Raw genomic sequence first — 12,719 nt, forward strand, 5'->3', positions numbered from 1 at the left:
AAGCTTCTACAGTCTGTAATGTATCGCTTTTTTAATGTAGATGCAGTAACATTTCCACAAATACAGTTAGTTAAGTGGTTATCACAGATCTTCATGCTTTGTAAAATTTACTGGTAAAATGTTTTGGATTGTAGATGATGCTGGGATGTGTATCCTGACTTTACCATGCTTGGCAAAATGGAGAAATACAAATCACATCTTTTCCTTTTTTTTCAGGCGATGGGTAAGACTCCTGTTTGGACGTGAATTCCCACTTCAGGACCTTCTGGTTGTCTGGGATGCTCTATTTGCTGACAGTATCACCCTGAATTTAGTTGACTACATTTTTGTAGCCATGTTGTTATATATTAGAGATGCCTGTAAGTACCAACTATCTTACAGTCTTTTAAAAAGAATGCAAACCTATTTTTCAAAGAAAAAGAGGACTAAAGAAATGCTAAATTTCATTGTGACTTTTTTAACATACTGAAAATCGTTCCAAATGCTAGGAGAGGAGCCATTTATTATCAGACGCGGTCTGCTGTATTTATGAAACAAATTGTATCTTGGAGTTAAATTCAGGTTTGTTTTCTGAGTAGTTCTGTGTTTTTATATGGAGTTGCAGATTTTATGTGCAGTAAGTGATAGAGGTATGTATAGAGCTCCACCTTCTGACCAAGCTGATGAATTGAGAAAAGCCTCCCTTTGACACTGGAAATATTTTTATGCTGTTCTGCTGTGAGAAACGTGAAAATGCACAAGGCAATGACTCATAATTTTTGAAGATATATCTTGAAGGAAATGTAAATGCAGAGATGAGTAACAATTACAAAATAGGTTTTTTCTATGCAAGAGTGGCATCTTTAAAAAACTGATAATTTCATTTTATTTTATTTTAGTATGCCTAAAGTATGTGCAAAGGTGAATTCTTATGGGTTAGTGATGATCAATAAATACATTAAGTTGGGACAAACAAGAAATCACAAAAATGTTGTTAGCTTATATAATTGTGAATGGGAGGAGGAAGGTAAGTAATGATTAATTAAAAGGCTTTTATTTCTGTCTCATCGTATTTTACAAAAAATTCTATATACAACTTTGCCGCAACAAAGTATGCGTTTTGCAGTGAGATGCATGTCTGTCATTAAATATATGGATTCTGTAGCATGCTGTTCAGAGTTAATTATATACAATCTGTAAGCTTTAGGTTATAACAAGGTCACGTATTTGACACAATTTTGTATTCTAGGACACATGAAGTTTTCAACATCTGTGGTTCCTATTTTAGGGCCCAATCTTGAAAATATAACGTGCATGTACTTTACACGTACTGTCGTTCCACTGCCTGCCTTCATGTGGTTTTTTAATTACTTTTTAATAAACATGCAGCATATAGAGCTACCTTACATTCCTCTCAAAGAAGTGGACATTTAATTCAGTTTAGAGGTTTCAAAATTAATGCTGCTGTTTCAGGATGATCTGATTCCAGGTCATTATGTTCTGCAACCTAAATCGGGCTTGTTTATGTGCAGTAAACTGAAATAATCTTAAAATTCTTGGTATAGATATGTAGTGCAGATGCATGTAAAAATGTTTCTTAACATCAGTATTTTATTTTGTGTCATCATTTCCCTTTAGAAAAAAACTTTAGAACTGTGTTTGTAAGCACTCTCTCTCTTCTTGGGGAGGGAAGGTTGTTCTGGGTTTGTTTTCTTTTGCTTTGTGGTGCTCATGTACAAGTATTGGTATGAGGTAACTAAAAATGTGGGCTAAAAATGTGTTCTATGCAACTGTATGAAATCAGTCTCTCTCTTTTCTCTGAAATCCACAGGCTTAGTAAATGGAGTAGTAAATAGCTTTAAAGTGGAGTACATTTGCCTGAGTGAGATGCAAAGTCATCTCATCAGGAAAGCTAATACTTCATAGATATACTGTTTCTGTAATAAGTAACTTTTTATTTTATAGTTGGACCTAGTTAGTTACTCTAAGCATAATAGAATGGTGAAACAAAATACCCAGTCATAAATACTGTAAAGTTGAATATATTTTCAAAGTCAAGCTCAAACTATAGTGATTTCACAGTTCCTGATTTGATAAAAGAAAGCTTTTCTAATATATCTGTAATAGAAAAGTTTTCAATTTTTCCTCATTGTTTATTGCTGATAATATTTGAGCTTTGAATGGAGTTCAAAGTTCTGTTGTAATATTTTTAAAAACATTTTCAAATAAAATAAGTTTCTAAAAGCTTCTCTTTATTTGGTGAAAGGAAATGTTAGCTCAAAACATCCGAAGATGTTAATCATCTATAAATAAACCGTCTGGAAATTTTCAGTTTAAAAACTTTGAAACAATAGGAATAATAATAGAGCTCCTAAGATATTACGTTATAAAAATGTCAAACATAAGCAATGATAATAATACAGTACCAAAAGCATTTGAAAGTTTAAAAATTATGCAGATTCTTTTATACCAACACATTTGGGGATGGGGGAGAAGTTGCTGGTTTGGGAATTGGTGGATTTTTTTCTGTGTTTTATTATGAAGTTCTCGAGGATGTGATTTTAAGGAAGTATTATTTCTGCTATATTTTTTATTTTAGTTTTATTTTAGTTTTTAAATCCTCTGTTACTCAAATGATATATTATTCAAGGAGAAGGGAACATTTAGATTATTAGATTATTGTTTATACATTTTAGAGATTACAGATACATAATCATGTACACAGCCATTCTGTAAACTGCTCTGTTCAGTTTTACATCTGTATCCAAGCAGAGCTTTATCCATGGAGTGATAATCCTCACAAGCCAAGTGTAGGGTTGTGTACCAAAGTATCTGTAAGTTTTAATAAATTATTTTCTGGGTTTCTTTGGAAAAATTCATGCAAAACAACCTTCTTTTTTTAAAATCTGTCAAATCAGAAGCACGAATATGTTACTTCTCTTTCACCAATATGGATGTATACGCAGTTGTTGATTAAATCAGAATGGAGGGGAGGGTACAGTGCAAAAATATTAATATTTTATATACTTCCCTTCCCTTCAAGAAGGACAAAAATAAACAAACCTGGAAGACCTGTCTATACTTTGCATAGTAAACTAACGTCATTATTGCACCAGGAGCCAATTTTGACTGATCGGTGTTAGAATAAGTATATTTTTACCATGTTCCCACTTGAAGACTAGCTGTGGCCATTGTTAGGATATATTTTTTCTTACCTAAAAGTTCTCTGAATATTTTGAGGGAAATAAAGGAGCCACAGCCTCTTCTTAGAGGAGCTGATTTGTTATTTTTGATATAGTGCAAGGTGTTCATATTATCTATGTTTAACTCAATTTAGGGCCTACCAAAGAGAGCATAGCCATACGTAAAGCAGCAGGGGGAAGCAGTCCCACCCTTCCAGGGTTAGGAAGTCATCTGGATACAGGATTGGTGGCATCAAGCATTAAACTCATAAGAAATGACATGTGGCAGAAAATTAGGACATTGTTGAGGACAGGTACAGTTAGTTTACATGTTTTCCACCACTATTATTGCTGCTTGCATCCAGGAGTGGTTATTGGACCAACAGAGAAAAGTCAGTCTCATCTAAAGCAGAAGGGAGAAAGCAATTTCATGTTCCTCTGGGCACTGCATAACAAATATTAATCAAAAGGCAGTAAGATTGCTTTCTCTGTGTAGAGGAGTTTAGCTACTCCTTTCCCTAGAAATACCAATAACATTCTTCTTTGGAGAAGTGAGAACTTTTCACAATAAAAGTTGGATCCAGATGTGATTCTTGCCAAGCCAATTAGTGAAGGAAAAGCACAGGTACAGAAGCACCAAGCTTTATTACAAGGCAGCTGGCCACAGTGTAAGATATTTCATCACTGAACTTCAGCACCGTCCAGCTACTGCTGAGATAAATTTGTATTGCACAGAATCTCCTTCCAGAAACTTTATCCTACATTTGATTCTTAGAAATCCTTCTAACTCCCATATGCATATTCAGAGAAAGCGTGTTTGTTTTGTTTTACTGCTATTTTCTCTACCGTTGTTAAGAAAACCACCACTCTGTTGGATAATATTATACATTTTGTCCTGAAGAGACAAGAATCATAGAATGGTTTGTGTTGGAAGGGACCTTCAAGGATCATCTAGTCCAATCCCCTGCCATGGGCAGGGACATCTTTCACTAGATCAGGTGGCTCAAAGCCGCATCCAACCTGACCTTGAACACTTCCAGAGATGGGGCATCCACAGCTTTTCTGGGCAACCTGTTCCAGTGCCTCACCACCCTCATCTTAAAGAATGTCTTCCTTATGTCCACTCAAAAGCTACCCTCTTTCAGTTTAAAACTGTTGCCCCTTGTCTGTCACTACAGGCCTTGGTAAAAAGTCTCTCTCTGTCTTTCTTATAGCCCCCTTAATATATTGAAAGGCTGCAAGAAGGTCTGCCTTCTCTTCTCCAGGCTGAACAACCCCAACTCTCTCAGCCTTTCCTCACAGGAGAGATGTTCCATCCCTCTGATCACTTTTGTGGTCCTCCTCTGGACCTGCTCCAACAGGTCCATGCCTTTCCTGTGCTGAGGACCCCAGAGCTGGACGCAGTACTGCAGGTGGGATCTCACCAGAGCAGAGTAGAGGGGCAGAATCACCTCCCTCGACCTGCTGGCCACGCTGCTGCTGATGCAGCCCAGGGTACGGTTGGCCTTCTGGGCTGCAAGCACGCATTGCTGGCTCATGGGCAGCATACAGATCACTCTGAAACAGAAGGTACCAAGAGGTGTTTCAGCAAAGTAATCCCTTTAACCCAAGGTTCCCCAGCAAATAGAGCACTCGCAACAATATTCTCTTCTGTGAAGATTTCTACATGAAAAGAGGACAGCTGACTATGTGGCGAAAACCCTAAAGATAAAATAAATATGAAAGTCAGCAGACCTTCCTCATTAAAGTGTTGGCGTTTTTTAACTTTCTTTGGATGGTAAGGTTTCATTTTAAAATTTAACTTTTAGGGAACAGAGAGGACACAGGTCATTGCCCAACAGTTTGATTCTTTTTCCATTATTCAATTGCTTCACTATTATACATTTCAAAAATGTAATAATTAGAGTAAATGTCTTGTGGTTGAAAATATAATTTTTTGTTAGGGGTCAAGTCTGCACCATTAAAATAAATTAAATTTTTTAATATTTACTTTTCTCTGTATCTGTGAGGCAGCAACTCTTCCAGGAAAAATAAAGAAAGGATGATTTTAATCCATTTTACATTGCAGAACAGAACACATACTGATCTGTTCAAAAGATAAATGTGTTGCTCTTACAGCCTATCGTTTATAAAAGTATTTAGAATTTACTATCAATTTTCAGTATTTTTATTTGCTTTGGTAAAAAGGCATCATGATCATCACTGCAGTACGGTATCTTAAATTTGATTTACGTATGAGAGTTTTATTGGGTATGTACTATGGGGTGCTCACATTATACTCCTCTGAAAGAACTCTGACGGAGACCATTGTATTGTGTTCATTATGCCAGCTTTGTGACTTCAAGAAGAAAAAACAGGTACCTGAATATGAACAAGAAAAACAAAGGCTAGGAAAAAGAACAGGCAGAACAGATAAAGAATGAGTAGGATAAGTGAGTGCTTTACAAATGAAAGCAGATGTATGAAATTACAAGCTGTCGGATCAGCAACGGAAATGAAGATGATAAAGTGGTTCCCTACACAGATTATAATTATTCATTTTGCCCAGTCCTGCATCTTTTCCCCGTAATCCTCTTGTTGAGGGAGGAAAGGTACAGGAGGAGATGAGGCTTATTCACATGAAAGAAAAAAAGTAAAACATTTAAATCTTTCTGTCCACAAAACAGTCCTTTATTTTGCCTTTTATTGATTCAGAATAATTTTGTATTTGCAATGATCCTTTCTGGTGCAGAGGCCTGACTAAGTAAAAGTATTTTTTACTACAGCTAAAGTTCTTAATAGTAAAGTTTGCTAAAAATTTATTTACAATTACTATTGTTGGAGGCTGTCTTTATGTTGCAGAGTGCGAGCATCATTAACAGGCATTGCTTTGACAGCTGTGGCAGATGGATTGCCTGGATTTGGATGGTGCAAAAGAAATGAAGTAGTTTACATAGACCTGCCTGAAAAGATGACTTTAATAATTGCACTCATAATTAGATTGATTTGGGGGAAAAAAAAAAACAAAAAAACCAGAAGGCAACAACAACAAGCAAAGAACCATAGAGTATACTTACATAGATTTAGATACAATGAAGCACAATTATAACAAAATGATAAACTTTAGCAAAGCATGCTGAAAATTTCCTGAACAAGTAAAAAATTCTAATAAAGTTAACGGTATATTATATCTTTAAGTATTTATTAAATTAAAATATAGCCTTTTCCCTTTTCCCTGATAATTTCTTGAATAGTTTCTGATTTACAAGAAGACAAGGAGTTGTTGACATCGTTTTACGTATGTGTATATATATGTGCGTGGGCATGTATGTGTATATGTACATAAGAACAACATAAAAGATATTTCAGCAAAGAATTGTCAGAATGGGGGAAAGTTATCATAAAAGCAGGACTGAAGGTAAAATTTATCTCACAAATTATCATACTTAAATTCAGGTGTCTGCAGATGAGTGTCTGAAAAGTCAGTGTCCATTTCGGAGTGTAGGACTAGTTCTTCAAGCTCCACTGACTGTATTGCCCTGACCTCCACTGACTCAGGCAGGCTTTAGGTGCACAGCTACAGAGACCTAAATTTAGGCATCTAAATCTGGAGCTAACATAAATGTCTATGATATAAAGTCAGTGGTAGGTTTAGCGTTGTCCTTAATGATACTGGACCAAGCATAGTCATGAAGCTTGATTATGGAGTATCTTCTTTTACTCTGAGCACTGCTTGAGTTCTGGGAGACTTAATGTGGGAAAAGACAGCTGAATCTCAACTGTAATGAATCTACTGGATACGGTACTGTTCTGGAATATCAAAATAAGATAGTAATATTTCACTTTTTTTCTCTTTCTCTTTTTATTTTCATTGTAGTGATTTCAAGTAATTACCAGACCTGTTTGGGACTTCTGATGCATTATCCACCTATTGGAGATGTTCACTCCCTTATCCTAAGAGCACTTTTTCTCCGAGATCCAAAGGTGAGATGCTCGCTTTGTAAATACAGGGAATAAATCTCTATAATAAAATGTTCTAAATACTATGAAGTTAACAACAACCTACCTTTTGGGGACTAAACTGTAGTTTCAAGTTTCTTCTTACCTGTCAAAAATGCTGAAGAAAAGAGTTGGTAACCAAGAGTAGAAGTTCCTTTACTCTTTAAAGGATACTATCCAACTACTTTGTTAGTTATCCAGGAGCTCTGGTAACTGCAGATGTTTGTGCTCTTTAGAATACCTTTACTTGGTATTTTGCACAGACATTGTTCATAATAAAGTATACTTTTGAGGGAAAGAGTAATATTTTATATAATAACCTAGTAAGCTGTATAGAAACTGTCATGCAATTTCATCTGTAAGACCTTTTTCATGAGATTTCTGCAGATTAATCACTGTTAATCCTTAAAGCACTACCCCCGCCCAATATATAATAGTAATGTGATGGTTTTCAATTAAAAGCGAGTCTGCTGTTACCACCTGAAAAGTTTCACATGAATAAAATGTATAAATTGATAAATTTTATGTTACATATTACTAGCATACAGTTTCTGATATACTTATCTATACTAAAAAAATAGCGAACCTCTTGCTGTTTTAGAATCACATATGTATATGTGTGGATTTAATATACACGTAGATATCCACAGTATAGTGGATAAAGTGTTTGAGACGAAACTGTACAAAGTAATCTTTGCAGTACTCAGATCTTTGGCAGATAGCAGAATTTGTGCTGCTGGTTTTGAACTGTCTTTGTGCGTGTCCCATTAGTAGGCTGCCAGTGTAAAGTCTGATTTCCCTCGTCTTCTTGATGCACGTCACCTTTGAAAGTGAAAAATTCATCACTTCTGCACTCTGACTGCCTTCTGCAAAATTTCATTCAGTACCAATGTTTACGCTTTTATGGATTAAGAAAAAAAATATCTCTTTGTTTCTATATCAGTTTTTGCAGAAATCTGCATCCTTACAGCTGCTTTCTTCATTCCTTTTGGGCACAAAGATTTCTTTCATGATGAGAAGTAAAGTATATCATCTTTTTAGTGTGTAAGAAAGTTTGTAACATTAGATCTCAAGAATCTTTCTTAAGATTTCAGCAGCAGTCTGTGAAATCAGACTGCCCAGCATTTAGTTATGTACTATCTTAGCAAAACAAGGTAGAAGTATTTTTTAGAGGGAAGGTATATAGAGAGGAAAATTGTGCTAAGATATCAAACTAAATGCAATATGTAATCTGTCATTTATTGAAGGTATATGTTAAAAGGTAGAATAATTACTAATTTATCAGCTGTCCTCCAAAGCATCCTAGGCAGTATACAAGATATCCTACCAGCTGAAGGGAGCAAAAATAAACCACCAACTTCCCATGAAAGAAGCTTGATCACTATTCCGCTCCTTACGCTCTTGTCTCCAACAGAATGAAGTTGTCAGGCTCATAAGGCCTCAGTGTCCTATTAATTAACATTCTCAGGTGTGCCTTGAACACCTTTCAGAAAAATACTGGATGTAGTTCTTACCATGTCTTTAAGGTGGTTCTCCCTTCACTCAGGTGAATGAGTACTTAAAGCTCTTTCATGCAAAGACTGCTAGTTGTTTCATCAATTTAAATATGATTAATTACAATTGTTCCTCATTTCTGAGCTGTACTTATCTGCTTGGGAAATACTCTGAAGGTTAGGAAGCTGGGATTTCCAGAGAATCAAGAGCCCTAAGGGACTTCCAGCCACCTCCTTTTTTACATTGGGTCTTTGGGTTGAGACTGCATAAACAGATCTGGACTTCTTACAGTAAGGAAGTTAAACTGTACTAAAGGATCACTCTAAAAGAAAAAAAAAAGCTCCTGGTCTGAGAAAGAAATGTATTTTAAATGCTATGACTTGAGTACCTGTTTCTTATCTTTCCCTAGGTATGATTTTAAGTTTCATTTATGTGTCTTTAAGCATATGTTGGTTCAATCCAACATATTTCTGAAGTCTTGTTATTCTATAAAACCTACACATAAAAATTTTCCAAGTCTGTCAAAATTTTTCATTACACAAAATGAAAGGGAAGACTCAACAAGACATCATGGGTGCTGTAGGATTCTAAAGTCAGTACGCAGATTATATACCAATATAAGTGGGAAAATTATGATACCTTTTTTTTGCTATCTGCATAAAGATAATTCAGTTTGCCTTTATTCCCTGAGCAGATAAAAGGAGATTGGAAGAAAAGACAAGGAGATTTTAGTCAGTAGTGTAACTTGTAAGTGATGATTAGCAAATTCAGTGCTTAATGATTTTTCTTCCTCCTTTGATGTTTTCCTGTGCATTTCTCCATCACCAGCTTCTACTTTCTAATGGGAAATTACATTTGGTTCAGTGCAATTTAGATCTCCTGAGCCAGGGCTGAGTTGTTTGTGTGGCATTTCTTCCAAGATTTCGCTTGGGTTTTAGTATGTGAAGTCGGGAACTCTTCTGTGGGAGACTATTGCATGGTCCAGTGGCTTATTTCATTATTTGTTGAACATAGCAAGAAAGTTTAGTGTTGTTTCAAATATCTGAGAGAGGCTTGCTCTCTGCCCCTTGGAGCTTTAAATCTCAGCTGGATAAGAAATGCAGTTTAGAAGTCACGGACAGGGACAAACAGGAGTCTGCCTCTTGCAGATTTGTTAATATACATTGTCTTTGGGATTATTTTTGCAGCTAGGTAAATGCCAATTAATCTCACTGAAGGGAAGTTGTGGGGTATTTGGACTAAGAAAGGTTGGTGGTATGTACATAAAACTGAAAGGTTCTTAACGAACGATCCTGTCATAAATGGTGAAGTAGTTAAGATGGACCTGATAAAACCTTTCCATCTATAACTTTCGATTCTGGAGATAATCTGGGTTTGCACACCTAATAACATCCATTATTTCTTCTGTTTTCTTGGTCTGATGTAACAGATGTCTCCTCCTTACTTATTTGTCTTGTAGGCTATCAGGAGAGCTAAACTTTGGCTTGATGAACCTGTTGCGTTTTGTTTGCTTCTTTTCACTGCAGTCATCACCAGGAGAGCAACCTAAATGTCAGAAGAAAGCTATACTTAAAAGATGGGTGGCATTTTTTTCTTACAGATGGACAAATACAATTTCCTGACCGTTTGTGGAATCAAACCTTAGCAGAAGCCAGTAATAACAACAATATGAAAAGTAATTAGTGCTTGCCATTAATTTAATGTGTGTAGCAGCTCTCCCTTTCACTTCGTGAACCCCAGTTGGCAGTTGGGATGAGAGGACGTTTTAGATACCACATCCCTGATATATTCCAGTGCCACAGAAGAGAAATACACATCTCCGTAATAGCTAAAAACAAGTTAATGCACCTGTCTCTGAAGGGGGGCCTGAGAGATACTAATTTTACAGGCATGAGTATGGATCAATGCAGAATAATTGAATTTCAGCCTTTTCTGCATTTGGCTAGCTCCAGTTCTTAGGAAAATGTAGAATGAAAAGCTCAAATCAGTGTTGTTGTCTTTGCATAGGGTGATAAAGTTAACCTGCTTAGCAGAGTATTTGTTTCACATTTCTAATCTTTGAACAGATAATTACCTCAATTATTTATATGAAAGTAACTTCCATGCACTTAGAGTCCTTCTGAATATAAAAGTAGAGCTTCTTATGGAAGAATGGGCTATTAAAAGTATGTATATGTGAAATGAGAAAATAAGGGAAAGTTTTTTTGTGTCTATCCAAAAGCATTTACTGAAGGTGTGTCTCTGTGTATTTAATATCCCACGAGTGGCCAATTTTCTTCATTTTTTTCCTTCTCAGAACCATTGAGCACTGTTAATTTTCAAAGCAAAGGCTGCGAAATTAAGAAGTAGAGATATGGAGATAGGGCAGTGGAAAAATATAAAGTGATTAAAAAACATAGTTCTAACTAGAGTTGTTCAAATAAAAAAAAAATTAAAAAACCCAATTAGAAACAAAAGTCATAGAAAATGTGAACATATTGTGTTCCTTAAATAACCAGATGTTCTTTCCTTCCTGAAGGCAGCCAGGGCTAGGAATAAAAGGTTTAAAACTATTGTTTTAAGTTAACTGTGAATTTTGCAAATCTGTTTTCACCCTTTAGCAAATAAAATTCTAATACAGCAACATAAGCAAAGTAATTTTCATCTTTGGGTGTTCTTATTTGTATGTTGTTCTGTGTTGAAGTGTTAACCTTATCATAATGACTTATTAGAAAACTAAAGCACTACATAGAATATTACAGTTTTACATTGCATACTAAGAACCTGACAACCATCCTTTGTCTGAAAGCATACTGTATTTATTTGTAATATTTTTGTAAAATAAGTTTGCTTTCAGATACTTCAGCATGGTGAGTTACCCTGTTCATTGAGCAAGCTAGTTAGGAGCTTAATTCAGTGGAGACACCTTTTATCATAAGCCATCAATTCAAAAAAGAAAAAAGAAAGTGGTTGTGCTTGGTTGATGGGAATTAATTTGTTAGTTATGCTAATAATATTCTAGTTACTGCTGCTGATATTTTCTCAACATTGTATTTTAAGCTATTTGCTGACATTGAAAGTGGCTGTATACTAATATTAAATTCTAACTAAATCCATGATGAAGCATACATGACATTCCAAAGAAGTTGTATTGGTTCGTCATGACCGAAATTACAGGTACTGCCAGAAAACTTAAGCAATAATATATGGTCATGATCACTCATACAACGATTAGTGGGAGTAATCTGCACGCCAGCTTTTAACACTTTTCACAATCTGAGCAATAAGTGACAAGGGGAAAACACATTACTGAAATTTTGAACCGAACTCTTTGTACATTTATTTTCAGCTGAATTTTCTTCTTAAGTAGCTGCCACCGTCTCAGAGTTTTCTCCAAGCTAGTTTCATGTGCCTGAAAGGCTGTTGAGTTTCACTTTCTTCTTCTTCAGATAAATTCGTTTCTATACACTCATTAACTGAGGTGCCGCTGCAGAGCTGCAACTGTCCTTTGAAAGCTGCCGTTATGTCAGTAGTGTTTGTTTTGCTGTTTGTGGCAGGAGAAAAGCAGGTTTGGGGTTGTTTTGTTTGTTTGTTAGCACTGTGTGTGCAATCTGGCATTAATTACCGCTCTTTAATGACCAGATTGCAGCCAATCAGAAGTTGGGATCTGGCAGTGTTTGGGCATTAGCAGCTCATTAATTTGTACCTACACACACTGAGTGGGGTGCGGAGTCCATTTTGTTAGAAGGGTACCAACAAGGCGGGGGGGGGGCCTGAACAAACGTTTGCTTTTTGCCTTTTTTTTTTTTTTTTTTCAGTCATGAAGGATGTGATTGATTTTTCAGGAGATTCGCAATTATACGTTAGGGATTTGGGGTGTATGAAAAGTAAGTATCAGAAATCTGGGATAATGGATATCCCAATGCAGTATGAGCTGGCGGTACTAGTAAGGTCACCTACGCTTTAAAGGAGAGTTGCCTTGACAGGGGATGTGACTGATAAAGGAAACAAGGTTTTCCAGAAAAGCTAAGTACATGTCTCTTCATCTGGGAGGAAAGGAATTAGGAGAAACAAAAAATAAATGCATTTACTTTCACTGATTCACAA

The 12,719-nt window shown here is 35.9% G+C and overlaps 1 protein-coding gene across 5 annotated transcripts in view; it reads left to right on the top strand.

Moving 5' to 3' along the window:
• TBC1D5 (TBC1 domain family member 5) overlaps positions 1-12,719 on the top strand; it is a 330,026-nt gene that overhangs the window by 245,487 nt on the left and 71,820 nt on the right. For all 5 annotated transcript variants that reach the window (XM_072854018.1, XM_072854017.1, XM_072854022.1 and 2 more), the window contains 2 exons: positions 217-359; positions 7,018-7,124. In XM_072854018.1, coding sequence (XP_072710119.1) covers positions 217-359; positions 7,018-7,124 — 250 coding nt within the window. The remainder of the gene's footprint in view (positions 1-216; positions 360-7,017; positions 7,125-12,719) is intronic.

Source organism: Ciconia boyciana, chromosome 2 (assembly GCF_034638445.1).
Source record: "Ciconia boyciana chromosome 2, ASM3463844v1, whole genome shotgun sequence".
NCBI classification, from domain to species: domain Eukaryota; kingdom Metazoa; phylum Chordata; class Aves; order Ciconiiformes; family Ciconiidae; genus Ciconia; species Ciconia boyciana.